This window comes from Drosophila tropicalis, unplaced genomic scaffold (genome assembly GCF_018151085.1).
Source record: "Drosophila tropicalis isolate 14030-0801.00 unplaced genomic scaffold, ASM1815108v1 contig_845, whole genome shotgun sequence".
NCBI classification, from domain to species: domain Eukaryota; kingdom Metazoa; phylum Arthropoda; class Insecta; order Diptera; family Drosophilidae; genus Drosophila; species Drosophila tropicalis.
Window position 1 is genome coordinate 10550651 of NW_027173338.1, and position 23031 is coordinate 10573681.

Sequence of the window (23031 nt, forward strand, 5' to 3'; positions counted from 1 at the left end):
CTCGTCTTTGTGGTGGACCTTTTTATGTTCGATCCTGCAAATTTTTAGCATATTTTTGTGCAATTTGAAGCGGTTTAGTTTTGTATGCTGTATACATACAGAATAAATGGGTGGGATTTGTCAGAGCTCAAATTTATGGCATTTTAATGACCAGGGCTTGGTATTTTTCGCCTAAAAATGTACCATTTTATGTTATTTTTAGTGGTCAGACTGCAGAAAAAATACATATGTAAATGTTCAAATATTTATATACAAATTCTGTTAGATGTCTGCACATTTGTTTGGGCATCCAAACAAATGGTAAATTTAATACATTTTTTCCAAACAAATATTTATTTACGTAGAGTTTAGTTTGGCCATTAATAAACTGATATGGATTGAACTTTAGTACATCCAACGCTTAATGGTCCATGACTTCACAGGGATTTAGAAGAAGCTACATCAGATAGACTCTATTTGGAATTATTTTTATGGAAAATTATTGTAACATAAAAGAATATCAATGGGTAAAGAGATAATGACTCAATTTAAACAATTTCTTAAAGCAACTGTTGATTTCTTTGTGCAACATATTTTTCAATGAATTTTATAATTTTCCTTTAGTTACCTTTGAGCTATTTAAATTCTTTTTCAAATTGTTTCACAACTCAAAGAGCATGAAATAAAAATAAATAAAATGGAGAAAACTAAACTGCAAAAAGAAATCTCTTAAACCAACAGAGATTTTTATTTTATTTTTAATGGTAAGGAAAATGTTTGAAAACATTCTTGGGCTACTTTCGCTTATTTTTTGCATAAAACGAATGAAACAGAATATACATTGAATCAAGTATATGGACTTTGGAATACCCTCTAAAAGTTATGTTTAAAATGTAGGCAAATTTTTACTTAATCATTGTCTTGGAATGTGTTTATGTTTATAAGATGTTTGTTGGCATGCCTTAAGAGGGAAGTTTATATAACACTCGTAAGATCTAACAACAAGTTAACCATGTATGCAATTTTATTGGGGGTTCTGTCTATTTCTTTATTTTTGTGACCAAGAATACTTCATTTTTCTACACGGTATTAAAATGGTTTCTTTAATTGTTTTCTTTTTGCATTTGTATTTCATTTGCCTTTGACCATCCCACCATAGAAAAACAAAAACAAAAAGAAAAGGACGGAAACAAGTTGAAAAAGTCAGCATTAATTTTATGCAAGGTATACATAATGCCATTTCTTAATGTTTTTTTTTTTTTTTTGTTTTTGATGCAGCATTGGGTCGTTAATTAAATTCATGGACAAGCAGCTGCCCCAGACCTCTACCCCGAGTCATTCTCTCACCTGTTTTCTCCCACTGCTGCTTCTTGGCCGACTAAAAGGTAAACAGAAAATCAATTTCTTTTTATTTTTATTAACAAAAAGCAGTGAAGCCCAAAAGCAAGCCATCAAATTTAATGGCATTCAGTTGCAAACAGTTGATGTTAATTAAACAACATTTCACAACCAAAGTCAGAGCAAAGTAGACGAAAGTAAAAGGCATTCGCAACAAAGTCAGTCAATGAAGACAACCAGAAAGACAGACAGACAGACAGATACATAGTCAGTTAGATAGATAGATAGGGAGACAGTCGAACAGACTGTCAGATAACTTCAATCGAAAAGGGTTGCAAAAATGAATTTAAATATTTGCCAAGGGATGAAATTCTAAGACACGGCACAGTGGGTGATATTCTAAGAAATTTGTTCACAAATTCTAATTGTAGATTATTTGAATGAATAGTTTAGAATAAAAAACTAAAACATAAGGAATTGTGCCACAAAAACCACATAAAGATGAAAAAATGTCAGAAACCACGAAATTTATGTTGCTAGACTGATACCATGTAAATTATTTATTTCGAAGCTTGTGATTAAAGAAATTATCCCGAATTGATCAGATTGCAGATTAATAATAATAAGGAATATAATTCAAACCTAGGTATCTAATAAGTTCGAATAATGCAATTGCTTTTAAGAAAAGACAAAGCCTCAAATTCGTTGGACAGAACAAGCATCGCTTATTTGCTTATACACAAAAATTCTTCTGCTAGAATTTACAATAAGGACAAGTCATTTTTATAACGGAAAATAGATCCTGATATCGATTTATTACAGCTCCTAAGCAATTAGGGTATGTTACTTTCTTGTTGTGTGCCTCAACCTATTCATTGTCAGTGGGTTACTTTGTTGATTCAATAGTAAGCAAAAAGTGTTGCGAACTGCTCAGTGAGACAAATATTCCATTTTAAGTAAATATTAATATGGACATGGCAACAGCTGTGGAATTTTCTTCTATTATACAAATCAATCATCAATTTTCTTTAGTGATTTATGATTGATTTTGTGTTTGGGTTTGTTTTTTCCTGCAATCTGAACCAGTGTACTTTGTGGATGTTCGTTTTTTTTTTATTTTGCTAAAAATTTGGGTCTGTGATTTGGCACAGGCAAATGGCTTGATTTACGTCAAAATAAACAGGACATGAAATACGAAATATGCCCAACACATGGTGGCAACTGTTTTGTTGTAGTTTCCGCTTACCCTATACCCATTTCTCTCACTCTATTTTGGTTGTTCGTTTGTTGCGATTTAACAACAAATACGATTTAATAAAGAAAATGAAACCCTTTTTTACATGTTGATGACCATTTTGCCCCTTTTCTGTTTTCTGTTTTATTTGTCCTTTTTTTTTGCATACGCATTTCCGGTCAACTTGTACGGAAATAGCCAAATCAAATGACGATCAATAATATCCTTGTTCAGCTTGTGCCTAAGTTATCAAAAGGATTAAATTTTTCCGTTTTAGGGTTCATTTGGGAATACATATATATGTATGTACATGGATAGGTATAGCATTTGGAAACGTTTTGGAAGCAGCCACTTGGGCGAGTAAATTTTCGTGTCTTTTGGCTTCTTTCTGTTTGCCTTGCTATTTATTTATTTATGTTTGTTTTGGCTTACTTTTGGCTGCTGTTGTAACAATTGGTAACTGAAAAAGGTTTTCAATTAGCCAAGTAAACAAGTTTTGTTGTTTGGTAGAATGGAATAATAGATAAAGGGCTGAGAAGACGTTCGAGTTGTTTTTGCTTCTGATTGCTGGCGTAAAAGTGAAATGCATTGCAAAACGATACCGAAGGAAAAACACTACAGAAAATTGGCCTTAGTTTAGAAACATTTCAACAATTTATCCATTTGACATTTTAGATAGGTTTCCTGTAAACTTCTCTCTAGACATTTTATAAATGAAACGAAACATGAATTTGACCCCATTTGGAATGGCTACATTAAAAAAATTTACAATTAGCCTAATCTAAATAACTGAATTCAAGAATATACATACAAGATACATAGGTAGAAGAAAGTTGAATATAAAAACCAGAGGGCCGGGGCTAACTTTGACCGTGTCAAAGTTTGTATACCCTTGCAACTTTTTTGGTAACTCTTTTTTTACCTATTAGCCATCAATGTGAAAGAACGTTTTATCTAAAAAGGCTTATGTTTGCGAAAGAATGGCCTACAATCATAGGAAATAACGAAGACATTGACCAAAGTCACAGTTTTCCACCGATCGTTCCTATGGGAGCTATAAGATATAGTCACCCGATCTGTACCAAATTCGACACAGTCATTAACAGATATATTAAATTAAGAAATGTTTAATTTGAAAACAATCACGTTAAAAGTAACGAAGTTATTTACAAAAGTCACTGTTTTCGCCCGATCGTTCCTATGGGAGCTATAAGATATAGTCACCCGATCTGTACCAAATTCGACACAGTCATTAACAGATATATTAAATTAAGAAATGTTTAATTTGAAAGCAATCGCGGTAAAAGTAACGAAGTTATTTACAAAAGTCACTGTTTTCGACCGATCGTTCCTATGGGAGCTATATGATATAGTCATCCGATCTTGATCAAATTTGGTTTATTATAAGCGTAATAAACTATCTAATATTAAGTTTCACGATAATAACATAGAAAATAACGAAGTTATTGAGAAAAGTCACTGTTCGTGACTTTGGGGTTTGTATGGGAGCTATATGATATAGTGGTCCGATCCGGCTGAATCCGAGATATACAACGCCTGCAGTATATACAAGCCTAGGTGCAAAATTGCAGCTCTGTAGCTCTTACGGTCTAGGAGGAGTTTGCGTTGATCCAGACGGACGGACGGACGGACATGGCTATTTGAACTCGTCTCGTCGTGCTGATCAAGAATATATATACTTTGTATGGTCGGAGATGCTTTGTTCTATGCGTTGCACACTTCTGACCAAAATTAATATACCCTTTTTGCAAGGGTATAACAAACATTCGCAAACACTTTACTTGAAAGGTTAAAGAGCAAGTTAAGTTCATAGAACCCAATTCTCTTGCTCAATTCCATGATTGAATACACATTAATCTACAATCAATCAGTATGAAGATATTTCAGCATTACCATCAGAAGCTTTCGTTTCCCTTCCGAATAATCCCTGAGCTTCAACAAACTATTCATTTTCATACTAAGTTTACTTAAGCCAGCCGATGAGTAACCAAAAACTAAGCTTTTGCCATACTAATTAGCAGGCGTATTATGTAAATGTAGTCGGAGTGAGTTGTAGTGGCAATACTTATGCCCCCGTACCATTTTCATTTAACCGCAGCTAATTGCTTAACCCGCTTAAGAGAAATAACACGCATACGCCCTGTCTGCTGTGTGTGTGTGTGTGTGTGGGTTTTGTCTGCGTCATTTGTTCAATTCAATTCGTGTCTACTAATGATAAGAACTTAATAAGGTTTCAATTGTTTTTTCTCCCTCTGCCGTTTTTTGTTCTTGTTTTGTTTTTGACAAAAGCTCTACCAGCCGCTCTCTTACTTACCACAATGGGCAGGAGCAATTCATGGGTTTCATTGCCACGCCACAGATGCGAATCCTGTGGAACAGTTTGTATCTCACATTCAAGTGAATTGATTTTCTCCTGTAGGCGACTTAAAATACGCGGCCGGGCAATTGGCTTTGAGGCCGCTTTTGTAGGATTAGCTGTGTCCATAGTGGCCAAGTGGTGAGACTCCAATGCTGCTGACGGTGGTGATGATGTTGTTGTTGTTGTTCCTGCTGCTGCTGCTGATGTTGTTGTTGACGCCGACGATGTTGTTGAAGTTGTTATTTTGACTTTGGTGGCAGACACCACTTCCAGTTTGTTGTCGAGCTTGGGCGGTGTCAAAGCCTTGAGCAATAATTTGGCTCTCTTAAGCTCCTTTTGATATTTTCTTGGTTTCAACGTAGTTTTTGTTGTTGATGATGATGATGTCGATGTTGTTGTTGTTGTTGTAGCTGTTCCCGTTGTGGGCGAAAAACTTTCCATTGCAGGAGTTAAGGTCACACGTTCTACGGACAACTTTGTGGCTGGTTGACTTGTTTTCAACTCTGCCGAACTCAAAGTTGTGGCCTCCGACGATGATGTAGTTGAGGATGACTTTATAATGCTGCCAGCTGTGGGTGTTGTCTTAGTTTCTTTCATCATTTTGCGCTTATTATGAAGTAACATTTCGTTGTACAGCTCTTTGCTGTTGTAAAATTTGGTGGTGCTAAATTCCGGATGTGTAGCCGAGGCCATGGCGGCGCCACCACCACCTCCACCCCCATTCGCCTTTCCATTATCACCCATTGAGTCCATGGAGTCTGTTTGAAACTTCGTATTGGCAAAATCGACATGGGGCATGGCCATCACATCGCTAGCACGATGCTGTAGGGGAAATTCAAAACTTTTCTTAACACGACGGTCTATGAAGGTATCGCCAGGTTGAAGCAGTAGAGGCGACAGAGTTGATGTAGCTGGTTTGATGGTGGTACTCGAGCTGGAGCTGATGGTTGTCGTTTCATGCAATTGAAATTTATTCTCAATTTCAGTTATTAAATCATCTTGATCTGCCAAAAGTTTGCCAGCAAAATCATTTGGCATAGTTGTCAATTTATCTTTCACTAGCAGCAGCTTATCGACATCTTCGTTGACCATCATCATTTCCACTTCATTTGGCATAAGATTCTGACGAAAATCTTCTATATTCTCGGGTTGCGTGAATACAGTGCGCTGTCTCAGCAATTCCTCGTTATCGGTTTCTATAATGGGTTGCATATCTTCGATTTTAAGCGGATACAAATCCACAATATTCAATTTACTTGCTGTGGGCTGTTGAGCCAACATGGCATCGTAGCGGGCACGCTCTTCCTCATTGAGATCGGCTAGGGTTTCGGCCACTTGATATGAGGCAGCTGCTCGCATTTGTATATTCAATGGGGAAGTGAATTCATCAGGTTCTTCGGTTGTAGTTGTTGTTGTTATTGCTATTGTTGTTGTGGTTGCTGGTGCTGGCATTTCGCTCAATTTGAGACGCTGCAGTGCATCCTTAATGCTACTCAGAGGTGGAGATGGCGTGGAGGATAGCAATGTTGTTGTCATTAACTTCTCTGTTGATGTTGATGTTGATGATGATGATGATAATGATGATGCTGATGATGTTGCCGTAGCTCTTGTTGTTGCCGCTGTTGTTGTTGTGCTGGTTGTGGCCGTTGTGGTGGGCGTGGCTGTTGAGGTTGAAGTTGAGGTAGAGCTACCATCGTCATCATTCCCTTCATCCGCATCCGCTGACTCCTTTTGCATTTCCGTTGAAATTTTCATCGTTGTCTGGTTATGCTTCATTTCGCTTGAGGCTTCTGTGACCACCAGCGACGAGGCAAGGGCGTTGGCTGTTGGGGTGGGCTGATAGGCGTGGCTGGTGCTGCTGGTTGCCAAGTCATTTGTTATGGTTTGACTTTCTGACTTTGTTGTTGCTGCTGTTGCTGTCGCAATTGTAGTTGTTGCTGCCGCTGCTGCTGCTGCCACAATTACAAATGTAAAAATGCAGATTTTCAGCATTTTGCTTTTGAAATTGGTTTGCCGTTTTTTTGTGCTGTTGAATTTTTTATAACGTTGGAGTTTGTTTTCCTCTCTTTCTATTTCATTACGTTTTGGTACATGACTAGGCAAAATCTGAAAATGGCAACAACAAAAAAAAAAAAAGGTTTATCAATGAGAAAACAAATTTATTATAAAAATCTATGGCATTGTATATTTCGTTTTGGTAATTGCCAATGAACTACAGAATATAACAATAAATTGTTTGAAAAATGTCTGTCATATTTCATATTTTTGTCCACAATCATCTATTGTTGCTTTTGTTGTTTGTTGTGTTTCGGCTTACACAATACGAAATGAAATATATGCAAAGATTTAATTTGGTTAGGATGCATAAAAGTATAAATTTTATACTATGGAATATTTTTCATGAAATCTGTGACGAATTTTATGAATCATAAAAATGATTAATAGCTAAAACCAAAAATGTATGCTATACTTTTGCCATAAACTAGAAGGACCTTAACATTTCTCCGAGACGTTACAATATTCTTTTAAAAAAAAGACTTTTTTTAATCGTAAATATATGATTTGACACTTTTTATTGGTATTTATATTTAATAAATCGTCTAAACACTCGTTCAAAATGCATTCAAAATTTATTTCCTAAAGAGGCCCAAAAAAGTATGCTACAAAATTTGTATTTTCAAAGTTTACATAAAGAGTTTTAAGTGTTGCTGGCCAATCAATTGTAAAATGAGCAAATATTGTTCGATAAAATCAAAACAGGCCAATACTTAGCAATTAGTTAGCCAAATTGAGTTAAAAGTTGCCAAAGAATACTATAACAGCAATTAGTAACAACTTGATGCTTAATAAAACCGTAATGAAAATTGAATTTTATTTAAAAATTAAATAATTGCCTGCTGTTTGAAACTGTCGATTCGTAATAGGACCCAGCAGAGATGAAACCAGACAAGACAAGGCAAGGACAAACGACAATAATAGTTAAGTCCCATGAAGATTTACTTGTAGTCCAAATTGATTTGCGGCTACTCTTCTCTCTTCGTCATTCCCTGTCAGTTAACATCCTGGCCCGTTAGGAAGACACAACACACACACACACAGTTCATTGCACAGAAGCAACCACTGGACAAACTAAGAGGGTTTTTCTAAGCCAACCATCTATTCATGTGGCCATTCATTCATCCATTCATTCTTTCACTTACTCGTTCGTTCGTTCATTCATTCACTCTTCTGTTGGCTTATCTATGGCACAATGTGTAGTTTGTCAAGGAAACTGAAGGCAATGCGTTGCCTCATGAATTAGACTCATGTTTTGTGTGTACCGTCTTCAAGTGGGCGTGGCCTGAAATGCATGTAGTTCTCAGTTACCCCTACTGTGTGTGGGGACGACGCCCCGACATTCGTTGTGCTTCTTTATGTGTGACAGATTTATCAGCATGGCTTTAAGCCCTCCAAGATATTTCAAGTGTGAGTCATAGGCGCAAGAGATTTTCTGGCTATTTATAGGCACATGCAACTAAACAAGTCAATAAGGGTCAAACATGTAGAAACGCAGAAGGTTTAAGCAATACCTTAAGATTAAAGAAAACAAAGAAAAACAGTAATAGAATTATAAACCAGACATTATTAAGATAGAATCACGATGTTAGCAAACCCTAAGATGGGCTATTGTTTTGCAAAACTAAGTCTGAAATTGAATAACTATTGCAGCAACCTTTTAGATAATATTAGTAAGTTTGTAATTAACACAAATTAGAAAGTTATTTCTGTTCCACTTCTGGTAACTATCGAATTCGAGTTTACATTGCAATTCTTACCCCAAGGAATTTAGTATGCATTTAATTATTTATGAGCTGGTGGGTCGGTAATAAATCATATCTAGTTGAACGCACAAGCACGAAAAGTTCATTCCGGCACACATGGCCATAAACTTACTTGTTTGCACATATACATGCATATACATATATGTATGTTTGTGTATTTGTGTATGTAAATTTATACACATATCGCATTCAATGGCCACAACTAAGTAGCTGTGAAATATATTGCAATTTGTTGCAGCTGCTTACCATCCCTTGCCTCGCATTCAATTAATTATTGTAATGACGAAATTAATTAAAACTCATGCAATTTGACTTTGTGGTTGTGTTATATTGAAATGTGCCATGTGTATTTACGTTAAGCGGTTTCCAATTTCCACTCGGACCAATAAAAATATATGTGACAAATAATTTAACTCCTGAATTACAACAAATGGACAAATATTTAAAGAGCTGATGATCAAGCATATTCAAGTTTAAAAACTCAAAGGGAAAAGTTAATAGCATAAGAAAATTTGACAAAGGCAAATAACATAAGCGTTTTTTTCTTCTTTTTGTGTGGGTTGAAGACAGGACAAGGCTCCGTCAGACGGGCAGGACAGGACTCCGCTCAAGCACAAACAAACGAAACGAAATCCTCTTAGGTTCATTTCGTTATGGTTTTGGTATTTAAAGTCACCTTAAAGTCAAAGTCGAAAATAAGTCCCGATAAGTGAAACAGAATTTTTCCTCTTTTCCCTGCAATTGCCAACTTATTTTTCTGTGTTTTTTCCTTGTCGGCTGGAGTGTTTGTTTGTTTGTAAAGGGGACCACAGGAAACGGGAAAGTATAAAAACTGGGATAACTGAGCATTGTAAGGAAGGGAATGGCATTTCATATTTTAGTTGGCGTTTCTTGGAAAACAGAACAGAAACTCCAGCTTATGAAGAGGTTTTTTTTAGGGGCTTGTGTTTTTTTTTGCGGTCCAAGCCATGATTTTTACTGCCTGTTAGCAATGAAAATAAAAAGAGTTTTGCAAATATTTCAATCAATGTTTTAAGAAACGCATTAGATTTAGTTAAGAATGGATAATAGCTACAATCGTGAAATTGATAGCTCCAGAACTTATAGCTTTCAATTGCTTAACAACTTTTTGTATTTTGTTTAAAATAATTGAATGATTTTTTTGTGGTTTTCTTTGCAGAATTTCAGGGAAAAACAACGATTTGCATAAATCTTTTGCTCACAAAGCTAATTCCCAAATAAAACACATAGCCAAGCTATTTGAGAAATTTCCAATTTACTGCAGCTTACAATAACAAACATATGAAATGGGGAAAAGCAAGAGTAAGCTAAAAAAAAGAAAAGAGAAAACCCAAGCAGGCAAAAATCAGAAGAAAAAAAACAACAAGAGGAAGTCGCAGGAAGGGAAAAATGGAGGCGAAACACCATAAATAAACACGTTCATTGGCAAATAAAAAAATAAATCAAACATTTTACTTGGCGCAGCCCAAATAAACAGAGGCATAAACAAAAATATTGTAGAGATGTTGCAATAATAAAAGTGAAAATGAAAAATAAACAGAACAAAAGCGAAAGAAAAACGTAAAGGACGACTGCTGTAGGAGAGTGTAAAAAAAAAACTTTGCTGCGTAAACACACAGTTGCAATAGACAGACAGGGGATAAAGAGAGAAAGAAAGAGAGGGAGAGAGAGTGAGAAAGACACATACAAAACAAGACTAAAAGTAAATAGAAATAAAAATGAAGCCTAATTTAAAATGCGACGAAGCGTGGCACACATACACACACAGAGACTTATACACTTACACTTAGAGCCATAAAGAAGCGCTAATATCAACACACACACAAAAACATACACCCACACCCACATACACATACACATACATACTGAGCAGGGACACTGGCCCAGAGATGGGCCAATGTAGATAAATACATAGCGAAAACGTTTTTCGCTATATGCAAAGCCAAAGCTTTTCCTTTCATTTTTTTCACTAAGTTGGAATGTGGTAAGCGTATCCTGTAATAGAGTCTATTAGGATCATCGAGAAGTATGTTCAACGAAAAAAAATAGTAAACTGTCGGTTCTAAAATCTAAATATATTTCTTGTAAAGTTGAAACATTTTTAAAACAGTCGATTTAAATATGCCAATAACTCTTCATTTTTGCCTTTGCTTGCACATTTCTATCCTAACAGACCTGTTCGTGTCTCCATCTGTTCGTTCATTCTTTCAATATTCTTATATTCAATTTAAAGATTTCTGTTTTGCCTTGTCCGCTTGCCTGTGTTTTTTTTGGCTTAATATTGAAGGCATTGAGTAGGCAAATGGTATCCGGTTTCCGCTTTGAGTATTTGACCGTATGCCAACAGGAAAGTCTACATAAATATGTCAATCCAGTTTTCTTTGTGTTGCTCCCTGTTCCTCCCTTTATTTCAATTCTCTTTAACAACTTGAATTTAAACATTAAAGGATAACAGTTTACAGCAAATCCAGTGCTTGCAAGGAAATCTATTGTTCAGTGACAGTTATTCTCTGCACAATTTAAGGAAAGCCATTCAAAATGTACCAGATATTCAATTATGGCAAAATGTAAATACTCTTGCTAAATGGCTGTAGGGTATCTTGAAATCGGCGCTTTGCCTTATCTAATCATCAGGTTGGAATATTTTTTTTTTCGCATTTTATTTCTAGAGAGGTAGTCACAAAAAAAGGAACAACATGTACATATAAAAGTATATCTAGAAATCTAAAACTCGCAACCGCAGATACCGCACAGAGAAAGCAACGCATTGCCAGAGAGTTGCTCTCAGTCGCCTCTCTCTATCGCTGTCTCTGTCTCTCTTGGCCAGGTCTAGACAAAAACTCCCTGGGTAACTCGCCCACAAGTTTTCGGCTGCTACTGCCCTGGCCACTGTTTTTGTCTGCCTGTGACGCTTTTTTGATAGCAACTACCCCAACCTCATGATATAGCAGCCCAACTCAACCCAAAAGCCGGTTCAACACCAAGGTGTGTAATACACAGTGGAAATGCGAGGGAATTCGCTCAACTAAAAAGGAGGGAAAAAGAATAAGAGAATTTCCGGATATTAAGAAATGGAATCTCTTTTCCTTTTGAACTTTTTTCTAAGAAATAAAGATTGTAACCACCCATCAGGCTCTTCTACTTTTTCTCTTTTCATTTTTTGACAAATTTACACCACTGTGCGTGGATCTGTGGCGCCATTTCAAAGTGTTCTATGCTGCTACGATGTTATAAAGAACTCGCATTTATCTTTATTTTTATGCCACAAACACGCCAAAAACACACACAGACCAAAAAAAAAGATGAGAATATTTGTGGGGTTTAGTGGGAGGGAGGAAAAGAAAGTAGCTACGTAGGTTTTTAGTGTAAAACGTATGCCGCTAGGCATTATGAGGTGGGTGGGAATGGTGGTGGTGGTGGTGATGGTGCTAGTGGCATGAGGATAAGCGAAATGTTGTTGGTGGAGTCAACTCTAAGGCGTTACGCCACAAACAGCCACCCAAACCAACTCACACATCCCGTTTCTTGCCGCCGGGGGGAAAGAGGCAAAACCAACATTAACCCAGCCAAACGAAGGCAACGCATACAAATCACAGTGAAGGAGAACGCCAAGATGACGATAGCGAGAAGACGTAAAAGATGGAGATGGAGAGATGTGGGCCAGTTCGGTTCGGTTGCTGGCGGTGGCGGTGGCGGTGGCGACGGGGGGCTTAATCTCTACAATCTTCTAGTTTTTGCTATGTAAAGTGAAGCGCTTAGGGGTTGCCGGTTACCTCGCTGGGGTGACAACATAAACCAAGTCACCAACACCCGCACACATACAAACACACACCACTCGCTCTCATTTTCACAGATGAAATCGAAGCCCTTGTGCGCGGCACTTGAAATGCCAGAGCAACGAAAAAAAGAGGCAATGGCAACAGCAGAAGGAAGGTCGTTGGCGGGTCGTAGGTTCAAGTGTTGGCTTCAGATGGTGACGTGGGGAAGATGGGTGAGGTTGTTGGGTTTGCTTGGTAGCAGCTTCTGCTAGTAAATGTTATTTGATGTAGTTTTAAAAAGGAAAGGCACGTACAGTGTCCGCCAGAACTTTCTCTCTTGCTCTTTCTTTCCTCCTGCCGCCTTTTCTCCCTCTCTCTTTTTATAACTTTTTTCCTTGTAGTCTATCTCTTTTGCTCTTGGAACACTATCGTTTACTTGTGGTATTCTTTACCCCCCTTGTAGTTTGACTGTCGATTTAATTTCAAGTTATTTGTTTGGGTCACTTTTTTTTTTTGCTTTCGTTTTTGTGTTTGCATTGTTTGTATCAGTGTGTGTGTGCCTGCATGTTGTTTTATTTAAAATTTGTTTTTGTTGTTGCTTGTTTTTCATGAATTTTACTATGTTTGTTTTGCAAAGCATTTTCTGTGCTTTTCGGTTTCTTTTTTTTTATTTTTGACTGGATGAAATATTAGAAGAGCATGCAAAAGGTTGTTTACCTTGAAGGAAAGCAAATTCTTGCCCACAGAATACCAAGTTACTGATGCCAAATATCATTTAATGGCTACTTTGTACCACTGTGCGGTTAAATGACAGAACATTTGAAGAATGTAAACTAAATTAGGGTATGTATACACAAATAGTTCTAAGAGGGTATATCTATACATTATTTTTTACTTATTACTTTAATCAATATATTTCAACAATCTGCTCAGTTGATTCATGATAAACTCGATACAGTCTATAATACACCTAATCTTAAATATTGAAGCTTGTTAAAAATTTATTCATTCGTTTTAAAAATGACTTAACAAATAATTTTTGCTTTGGTTCTTGTTAAACCATGTTTTATTTCGATCCGATACTCAAAGAAAGTAGGAAAGGTTAGTGCAATCTTTTACATTTGCTAGTTTTATGTAAGCTATAGTGATAACATATCGGACCGCAGGTTTATTTTTGAGAATTTTCTGCATTAGACATTCTAACATTTGTCTAACTTTGAGCGGCTCTAATAAGATCATCACTTGAAATACTTAAAAGAGTCAATTAACCGCCGAAAGAAGTAAGTCCAAAGAATATTTTTAATACTAAGATTATTTAAATCAGTCCACGCGATATTTAAAAAGTTATTGCACTCATTTATAATGATTAAAGTCTATTCAGTTAAGCAGCACCTTGACAATTGAATAACAATGCATTTGAAAACAGAAATCTTTCACCAATTTTGTTTCATGTAAAATTTTAATATTTTCAAGTTCAATATTACTTTGTTTATTGTTCACACTCGTCGCAGCTTAAGCTACGAAGTCAAGAATGTATTTCATTAACTTATCTATTATTTATTCAAAATTCACTAAACTCATATTTGTAAATTCAAATAAAAGAATTACGTTTATTTTAGGTGTATTTGGAAATATTTCAGTGGACTCAGGAGTCTATTAAAAAATCATATCATAAAATATTCAAAACATGACAAGGATATTTGGCAGACAAAACAATTGCCAAAATGGAGTCATTTTAGTCAATTGTATTAAGCACATAAAAGGTCAACGGCAATTTAGGAACTTTTTATGTAGAAAAAGAAATGCTAAATAAAATAATTCTATTAAAGAGTCATTAAATTCAATCAAAATCCGAAATAACCATAATTATTAAGTCATATGGAGTATAATTTGTTGCAGCTTTAATCTTAACTAATCCATTTATTTTATTATGTTTATAATCCAATTGTTAGACCATATCAATGATGATTTTCAAGGCATTTACTGTCACAGTTCTTTGCTGAAGAACTAATTAACGTAATCACACTTTTTCTTTCTTATTTCTCATTTTGCAAAAACTGAAACTCACTTTAATTAGTTTTCAAACAATGTAAACTTTTTGTTGTAACTGAATAGGATTGTATAGTTTGCCGCCACGTTCTAACTACTCTAACTAGTCCGAGTTGAGTTGAGTTGGTTCGAATTAAATGTCGTTTGGGAGACGCGGTCTTGAGAACCGAAGATAACCGTAACGTTTCAAAGTTGCTCCGCTACTGGCATCATCGTGAACCGATACGAATCTCAGCATCCTTGCTCAGATAAAACACTGAAAAGCTTTCGTTGTGCTATAAAAACTCAGAGGCCAGAGCCGGAGACTCTCTCTCGTATTCGGTGTCATGCGCACAGCATCCTTTTAAAGGCATGTTTTGGGTTATTTTTGGCAAATAATGATGCTTGAGAATTACCCAAAACATTGTGATGAACAGCTGTTCAGTGGGTTGACTGAACAGCTGATGGTTGGTTGCTTGGTTGGTCTAAAGGTAAAAATTGAGGGTGGTTAGGGGCGCAAAGCTTTCATAACTTGTGGAGCCCCACTCTGTGTGTTGAGTGTGTGTGTGTGTGGGTGTGTGGGTGGCCGCCATTTTTTTTTTTCGTCTGGTTTGGTTTTGATGTAGTGTTTGTCTTTGCTTCATCATCGTCATTATCATGTCTTGCATCATCATGATGATTAGCATCGTCGTGTTGGCTGTTGTAGTGACGCAGTTAGAGGGAAATACTTTTCATTATGCGCACTAATGTCTATGGTCTTTATGTCTAATGCGTGTATAAGGACTCGCCCCTTAGCTTTGCTTTTTGTTTTTATTTGTCTTCCATGTCGGAGCACACATTATGCGGATTTTCATTATTATTATTATTATTTTTCTTTCTCTCTTTTCAGCATCGTGTAATTTATTATAATGATTTACACATTAAGTGTCATTAGGTTAGAGTTAAGAAAGCGGGGAATTAGAGCGGGCGTGTGTGGCAAACTGCAACTAATTGTGCACAATGCGGCGTATGCGTGATATATGCGTAAGTTTAATGAGAAATGTGCAAACATTTCGAAAGAACGAACTCATAAACCGACATTCCCTGACAAGTTATTAATATTGAATCAGAATGGGAATTTCGCAGCAACTTTTGTGCGTAATGAGCAACTTTCGTGACTTGGCTAAAGAGTATATATATGCTTGTGTGTATATGAAAGACGAAACCAAGAAAGAGCGAAATTATTGCGGCAACAGCATGAAAACGTGCCAAAAACTTTCTGCCAACCACGCCATCCAAGCCCTTCTACATAATTTTGGCTTTACTCATCAATTCGAACTGCGAAAAGTTCAAGCCGCGGGTGTATCTGTATTTCTGCCTCTTCCTCTTCCTCTGTCTCTGTGTGTGAGTGTGCAATATTTATGCGGTGCCAGGACTTCCGCTTTCGTCCTCACCTCCAACACTTCTTCATGCATTGGAGAGTTCATTAATTTTCGGTTGTGTTCGTAATTATGCAGCACAGCCATCCCAGCTGCCGGAAGAAAGTTTATAATTTAGTGAATGAACAGAACATTCCGAACCAAAGACGAGATGCTAGATATCCTTCACAAAGAGAGAAAGAGAGGGCATAGATAGGCAAACAGTCAGACAGATTTACCGTCGAATGGAGGCGGTAAAATATTGATTTAATGCAATGCTGCCAAATCTGGTGTATTATAAATGAGCAAATCAGATTGAATTTTACCACTTCGTGTGGTGTCTCATTAAAACACAGGTTACCACCATCAAGAGAATGTATTAATTTTTAATGACGTGCCACAGCCCTTAATCAAGGCATACAATTAAAGTCATCCGATGGCAGTGTATTTCGACGGTTTTTGTGGTGTCTCTGCTTTCGAATTGGTTTTGTTTTTAAGTAACAAATTTCATGAGAAATAAATATAAATATCTATTATTCATAGTAAAAACTAACATGTCAATAAAACAGAGTTGTAAAAATCAATCAAAGCTCAAAACGAACATTTTTTGAAATGAAAATCAACTAAAAATGAAATATTGTCACTGCAGTTGGCCCATATCTGGTGGCAATTCCCAATTGTCAAAATTTCACACAAAATAAAAAAAAAAGGAAAAACTCTCAATGATTTATTCATTGAACAACAAGGAAAAGTCCATAACACTTGCCCACGCAATTCCAAGTAGCTTGCCACATGGACGTTGAAATATTTTTTTCCACTATCATAAAATACCCAAAAGGGCTGTTCAAAACAACTGCAAACCAGATGTTGTATACCCTCTCTATCCTAATGAACGTTTATGAATGCAACTAATCGTCTTCCACATCTGGTATTTGTGCATCTTAATTCTCAGCTTGGCCCACTGCCAATCCCCAACAATCAAATTTTACCTAAATCAAAGTCTCGTCCATCTTATTACTTAGTTTGTTATACTCCACATTGGCAAGAGTATACAAAAAGTTTGAAAAATCCAACTACAAATTGAGCAGCAACGAAAAAATAAAAGGAAGCAAGAATAGGAAAAATGAAAATAGAATTTCCATGCGACAATTGCACAAGTGTCAAGGTGCAGCAACTGGCGCCTGCTGGCAACCGCAACCCATTCGTAAAAGAGACGAAAAAACTGGGGCAATAAAGTACAGTGCCAATTTTTGTTTTTTTTTTTTTTTGGCACACCTCTTCTTACTTCCTCTATAAATGCCAACGCCCACAAAATATATGTAATAAAGCAAATGCCATTGGGGGCAAAAAAATCGAAAGTTGGCAACTTTTTGCACCACATACATTTGTGTTAAAAATTGTTATACATTCATCCCCTGCCCAACATTTTGTTGCAAATTGAGCCTGTGTGAGCTCCCTTCCGTCTGTCTGATATCGATATACTGCCCTGATATATGTAGGTACATACATACATATATATTTACTGCATTGCGCCAGTTGGTTACTGTATCAACTAGAATTGGGATGGTAAGAATTGGAAATGAATCGCTATCAATAAGTGTGACAGATTGATAATATTTAAATGATAAACGCATCTTTTATCTTTTTCTTTGATTTTAAGGATATTATTAACAAAATAAATTAAAAATGATTTAAACTTTTCAAAAATTAAAGTAAATTCAATTGGCATTGTGTCCATTGGATTTACCTCACTGCGTAATAAAGAAGGCAAAAGATTTTCTGATACTTGAGTTTCCCCCACAGAGCACAAGTGTGTTTAAGTGTTGTAAATTTTTGTTTAAAAACACTCTCTTATTACGCTCTTTGCCCAACCTCCTGGATATACATACATACATATGTACATATGTGTTCATGTACAAGCGAATAAATTCTAATTGAACTGCCAAGGAAGCGGCTTATACAATTTTATCCCTTCGCAAATGCAATCCACCATGTGTTATTAAGCCACCTGCTGCCACTTTCATTCATATTTAGCATGTTCAGTTACAAACAAATATGTATGTATGTATGTATGTAAGTACATATATATAAAGCTATAGCACCGATCTCCGTCATTTGCTATTAACATTAATACCAAATGTAAGCATAAAAGTGTGCTTAAAACATTTCCATGTGCCATGGCGGCTGCCTGTCAGATGCTGTTGTTTTTTATCAAATTGGTTGTACTTGGACTTTAATATGACTTAATAAGCTTTTTGTTCATACAGTATGCGATTATTTCTCTGCATGTGTAAGTGTGTGTATGTGTGTAACAAATGTAATTTCCCGCCACACTCACACATCCAAACATATGTATGTATGTGCGCACATGTATGTAAATAACAAGACGAAAACTCCGGGGAAATGTTGTTCTCAAACGGAATTGGAAATACCCTTTATACATGAAAAAAGGATTGTAGCATTTGGTAACTATTCAAACTATTGAATAACATGAAATTTTGAACACAGTTACACAGAACACATTATATATAAGAGGTCAATAGACAAAGTAAGTTCTCCTTAAATAATTACTAATCTTTTAATACATTTAATCAGTAAAATGTTTTTAAAATATATGTATGTATTTATAATTAGAGCGAACAACATAAAATATAAGCTCTTTAATTATTAGTATGTATACCAACTAAATTAGATCGGATGCGCTTTATATAGTTGACAAATATGAAAATTACCTAACTGAGAGACTAATTGGATTAGAGACTAAACAACAGAAGAACCCTTACAAATTTCATGGTACTATGTTTAATGGTTTGACTTATTTAATGGTATTAAAATATGTGAAATCACATCTAATTTCGACTAATCCGATTAGACCACAGTAGTTTGCAGCATTAAAGGTTCAAAGTATTGACCAAGTCAGACTAATGTATTTTGTATAGTTTGATATATTGGAATAATTCAAAAATTAACTATTATTTTTGACCAACGACGTATTTCATATTGACATTACGTTTGTTAGGCTTTGCATATCCTGTAAAACCAGCTAGAGTATTGTGGGAAAAAGAAAAAAACGCAAGGAAAGCCAAGCGTTGCGAGTTTCCGCCTTATGCTCGCATTAAAATTTGCATAACGTTGATTTTGCTGTGCGCACATTACGCATACGCCGCGTGCGACGATGCTTACATGGGAATTCGTATAGACATTGCTTTGGGGTCTTTTGTGGCTCGCTGTTCGCCTTCATCTCGGTTTATTATATACATAGATATTTCCTTTTTTTTCGTTGGTGTTGGCTGTTGTTTTGCGTTTACTTTAATTTAATAAATTAAAACATATTTTGCATGTTGTTCAAATATAATTACATTTGCTTTTTTGCGGTTTTTCGTTTTGGTTTTTTTTTCTTCTTTTCTTTGTTTTCCTGCTTTGTTGTGTGTGTGTGTCGACTTTTAATTAAAATAAAAATGATATAAATAAAATTTTGTAATTTGGAGAGGGTGGTTCGCCTTATGTTGGTTATTAATAAACTTTTCAGTTACAAACAAACAGCGGGCAGCTGTACGTATTAACTTTGAGCCCCCTTAACGTACAGATTCCACTCCATCTCCATATCCTTCTCCTACTCCGGATGGGTTGTTTTTTCACTTATTAGTCTTGGTTTGTTGGAACTGAAATTTACTTTGGCAAATGTCGGAAATCCGACTGCCATTCACGTTGGGTTTGCGATTTTTTTCCTTTTGTCAATCCTTCAACTCTATGCTGTTCCCTCTCTCTCTGGCTCTCTCTTTCTCTTTGTCTCTTCTTCTCTATGTCTGCACCTCCCTAAAAAACCACAAAGTGCCAAAGCTTATAAGCCCACAAACAACATAAAAAGGCCCCAAACTGGCAATGGTAGGATGTAAGAGGCGGAGGGGTTACCCCATGTTGCTGCTTATTATTTGAGTTAATTAAAACAAATTTCAAAAGGATTAAAATGCCAGCAGATTTGCTTAGTTTACTTTTCCTCTTTGAGTTGGGGCAATGCTAATAGGCGATGTTAATGAAAAGAGGAAATGACTACGAGAAGAAAACTTTTTGCTAAAGCAAAAATGACAATTTGTTCCAAGAGTTTCTCATAAAATAAATTCAACAATATTAAATTAAACCGAATCAATTACTAAAGTGCTTTCTAAATGGCAACCCAAAACATTTTTCTCGAGTTGTGAAACTCTTATAAATATTTTTATGCAAAAAAATTTGTATTTTCTTTTGTTTTTAAACGAAAGTTTGCAAATGGGAATAAATTTGGCTTGCATTTCAATGACTTTTATGAATCAACTTATTATGTCAATTGGATCTAAAAATAAAAGATTTTGAAAAAAAAAAAAAATAATCACTAATTGTATAAAAAATTCGTCAATTTGTCACTGAGAAACATTTCTATTTTAGTATTGACAAAGCAAAATTTAAGTCATTCCATTATACATTCCTTGATCAAAGAGTTTCCGTGAAAATGCAGATACATTTAAGTGGCAAGTTGCTTAAATCTTAATTTAAATGAAAGAATATAAAGGAATTAACCAATTTCATTTGCAGCACTGACTCTGAATATGACGGCAGCTGCTAACCTGTTGAGACCAGTGCTTATGAGTCCCATAAGTCAGGTGGTTGTCTCATTTGCATTTGGTTACTATGCCACTACCAAGATTGGCCAATTTTTAGCCATTTTATGTAGGCCAACTTTGAAATATTCTGATGTGAGCGAAAAGCAAGATGAAACACAGCTAAACGAGTCGCCTCGGGGTAAAGATGTTATTCTGCTTTCGCTTGAACAGTTGTCTGCCTATAATGGCCAACAAACAGATCAACCGATTTACACTGCTCTCAATGGCAAGATCTATGATTTAAGCCCTTCGCGAATGAAGTTCTCGAATCATGGACCTTACTCTCTGATTGCCGGCTGTGATGCCAATCAAGTTCTAAATATTGCCTGTGGTCCAATGGGCGTCAGTGTCGACGATGTGGTGGATCGTTGGGAGCGTAGTTTGAATGCTGAATTTAGTATTGTTGGTTACTTGGTTGATGCAGAATTAACCGACGAGAAGCACCAATGTCTTAATGGGTGCACTCACAATAATGAAGATGATCCTTCTGTTGCTATAAGCGAACCAGACGCAGAAGCCACATCGGAATTGTGAATGAAAAATGGGTTATTTAGTTGCGTTAGTTAAGCGAGGAATTGTATTTAATTACTCTTTTTTGGTAAATTAGCTAATAAAAGGAAACACTTAATAAAACTAACATAAAAAGTCTAAGTCTAAGACCAACATTTATCACAGCAGTAATAAGCAATACAATATTAATTGGTTTCCTTTATGAATTTCAAATCTGATAATTTTAGGCTTTCTTCGAATAAGCCAGCAGGAAAAGTGAAACTTGACAAGGACTTTCTGGGCAGGTCAAATCATTTTTTCGGTGCTCTTGCTTTTCTCGAATGATTGGCTCGTTGGAATCTTGATTTCGAAATGCGTTGACAACAGAATATTGAGACGAAATGTCGATAAGAACAAATTGTTAGCTGCTGTTGTGTTTTGTGTTTTTTCTTCTCTTTTTGGTGCTCTACATCAAGCTGTTAACTTTGTCAGGTTGTTGAAAAAACTTCGATTTTTTTGTCATTCCTTTTTTTTCCTTTGCTTTTATGCCAACAACACGCAATTGACTGAAATTGAATTGAAGAAAGCCAAGCCAAAGCAAAGCAAAGTGAAATACCAAAAGATGCCATCAGGTGCTACAAAGCTAATAAAATCAAAATTACTTTTTGCCTGGCAGCCAAAAAGTTTTCTGCTACGTGCTTGAGGAATTTAAAAAAGTTGTCAAAAATTGTTAAGCACACACTTAAAATTCAGCCGAATGTGCAAAAGGACACAACTCACACATAAGCACAAAGAACAACAAAACGTCTGAGTGTGTATGTAGGACGGGTCTGGGTAAGGAAAGGGAAGTGGTGGGTGAGTAAGTAGCTGCCACCAAGTGTTATTTGATGTGTTCAACTTGATCAAGCGAAAAGGTGTCAAAAAGGGGCGAAAAGCCAACAGAAATCATAAGAACAACAACAAGAACAACAGAAAGTAAAGTGTAAAGCAAAACATTTGATAATGGGAAATGTAATCAAGTTTAGGGGGCGGGTCGAATATCAACGAATTGGTAGAGTGAAGTGTCGTAAAATCGTATGTTGAGAGATTTGTCTTCAATTTTATAGAGAACTAAATAAAAAACCATACTAAAAAGTTTCACTGGATTGCTGAATGTTAAACAAGTTCTATATACATATTATTAAGAGACAAACATCTTAATACGTATCTATATAATCTTCCTAGGTCATATTAATCCAAGGAAATTTGAAGACAATGAAGCTAAATTCTGATGGGTTATTTGTATCTGTTATCTTTTGAATAAGTGCAGGTTAAGGTTCAAGACTAATCCTTTTAAATCAAAGAGAACATAAAGAAATTGACACCTGAAACCGAAAACTAAAAATACAATTAATTTCTTTCATAAGAAGAAGGAAACATTCGTTTATGCGTTTCGAGTGACTTTGCAGTAGTAATATCATAGATATAATATTATCCAGTAAAATCAAATCATGGACAAGTTAATACTTAACATATTTTCAGGAAAATCGTAAATTTAAAATATCAATTTGGTAAAAAAAAAAAGAATTTAAGCCTGAAAGATTTGATTGTATCTATTATATGAAGTCTTTCGGAAACAAATTATGTGTCATATGTTTACTTTTTTGAATATTTGACTCGTCTGCTGATATTAAAGAGAAATAATTAATCAATCTTAAATTTCTAACATATTCTGAAGAATCATCAACATATGACATCAACAGGGGCCGGACAAAACAGTCACAAAATCATTAAAAATCCATTGTAAAAATTTTATAATAAAAATACTTCTTCAAATGCTTGCTGATTTATATATAAAGATTTTCTCTTAACGAAATGTTTATTCTTAACTTTAAAATGGATAATGGCTACTGCTGTAAGCCCTTGTGTTAGCCACTTTATGTTTTCATAAATGGCCAGCAAACCTGCTT

The 23031-nt window shown here is 35.6% G+C and overlaps 2 protein-coding genes across 3 annotated transcripts in view; one reads left to right on the plus strand and one right to left on the minus strand.

Moving 5' to 3' along the window:
• wry (weary) overlaps positions 1-14770 on the minus strand; it is a 28971-nt gene extending 14201 nt beyond the window's left edge. For both annotated transcript variants that reach the window (XM_068295387.1, XM_068295386.1), the window contains exons 1-2: positions 14600-14770; positions 4887-7037 (exon numbers count right to left, since the gene is read on the minus strand). In XM_068295387.1, coding sequence (XP_068151488.1) covers positions 4887-6923 — 2037 coding nt within the window. In that variant the 5' untranslated portion in view covers positions 6924-7037; positions 14600-14770. The remainder of the gene's footprint in view (positions 1-4886; positions 7038-14599) is intronic.
• A 5588-nt stretch (positions 14771-20358) lies between these two features.
• On the plus strand, positions 20359-21244 carry c-cup (calcutta cup). Its single transcript, XM_068295488.1, has 2 exons — positions 20359-20461; positions 20526-21244. The coding sequence occupies exons 1-2, from the start codon at positions 20443-20445 to the stop codon at positions 21125-21127; spliced, it is 621 nt and encodes a 206-aa protein (XP_068151589.1). The 5' UTR covers positions 20359-20442; the 3' UTR covers positions 21128-21244.
• Positions 21245-23031: the final 1787 nt, after the last annotated feature.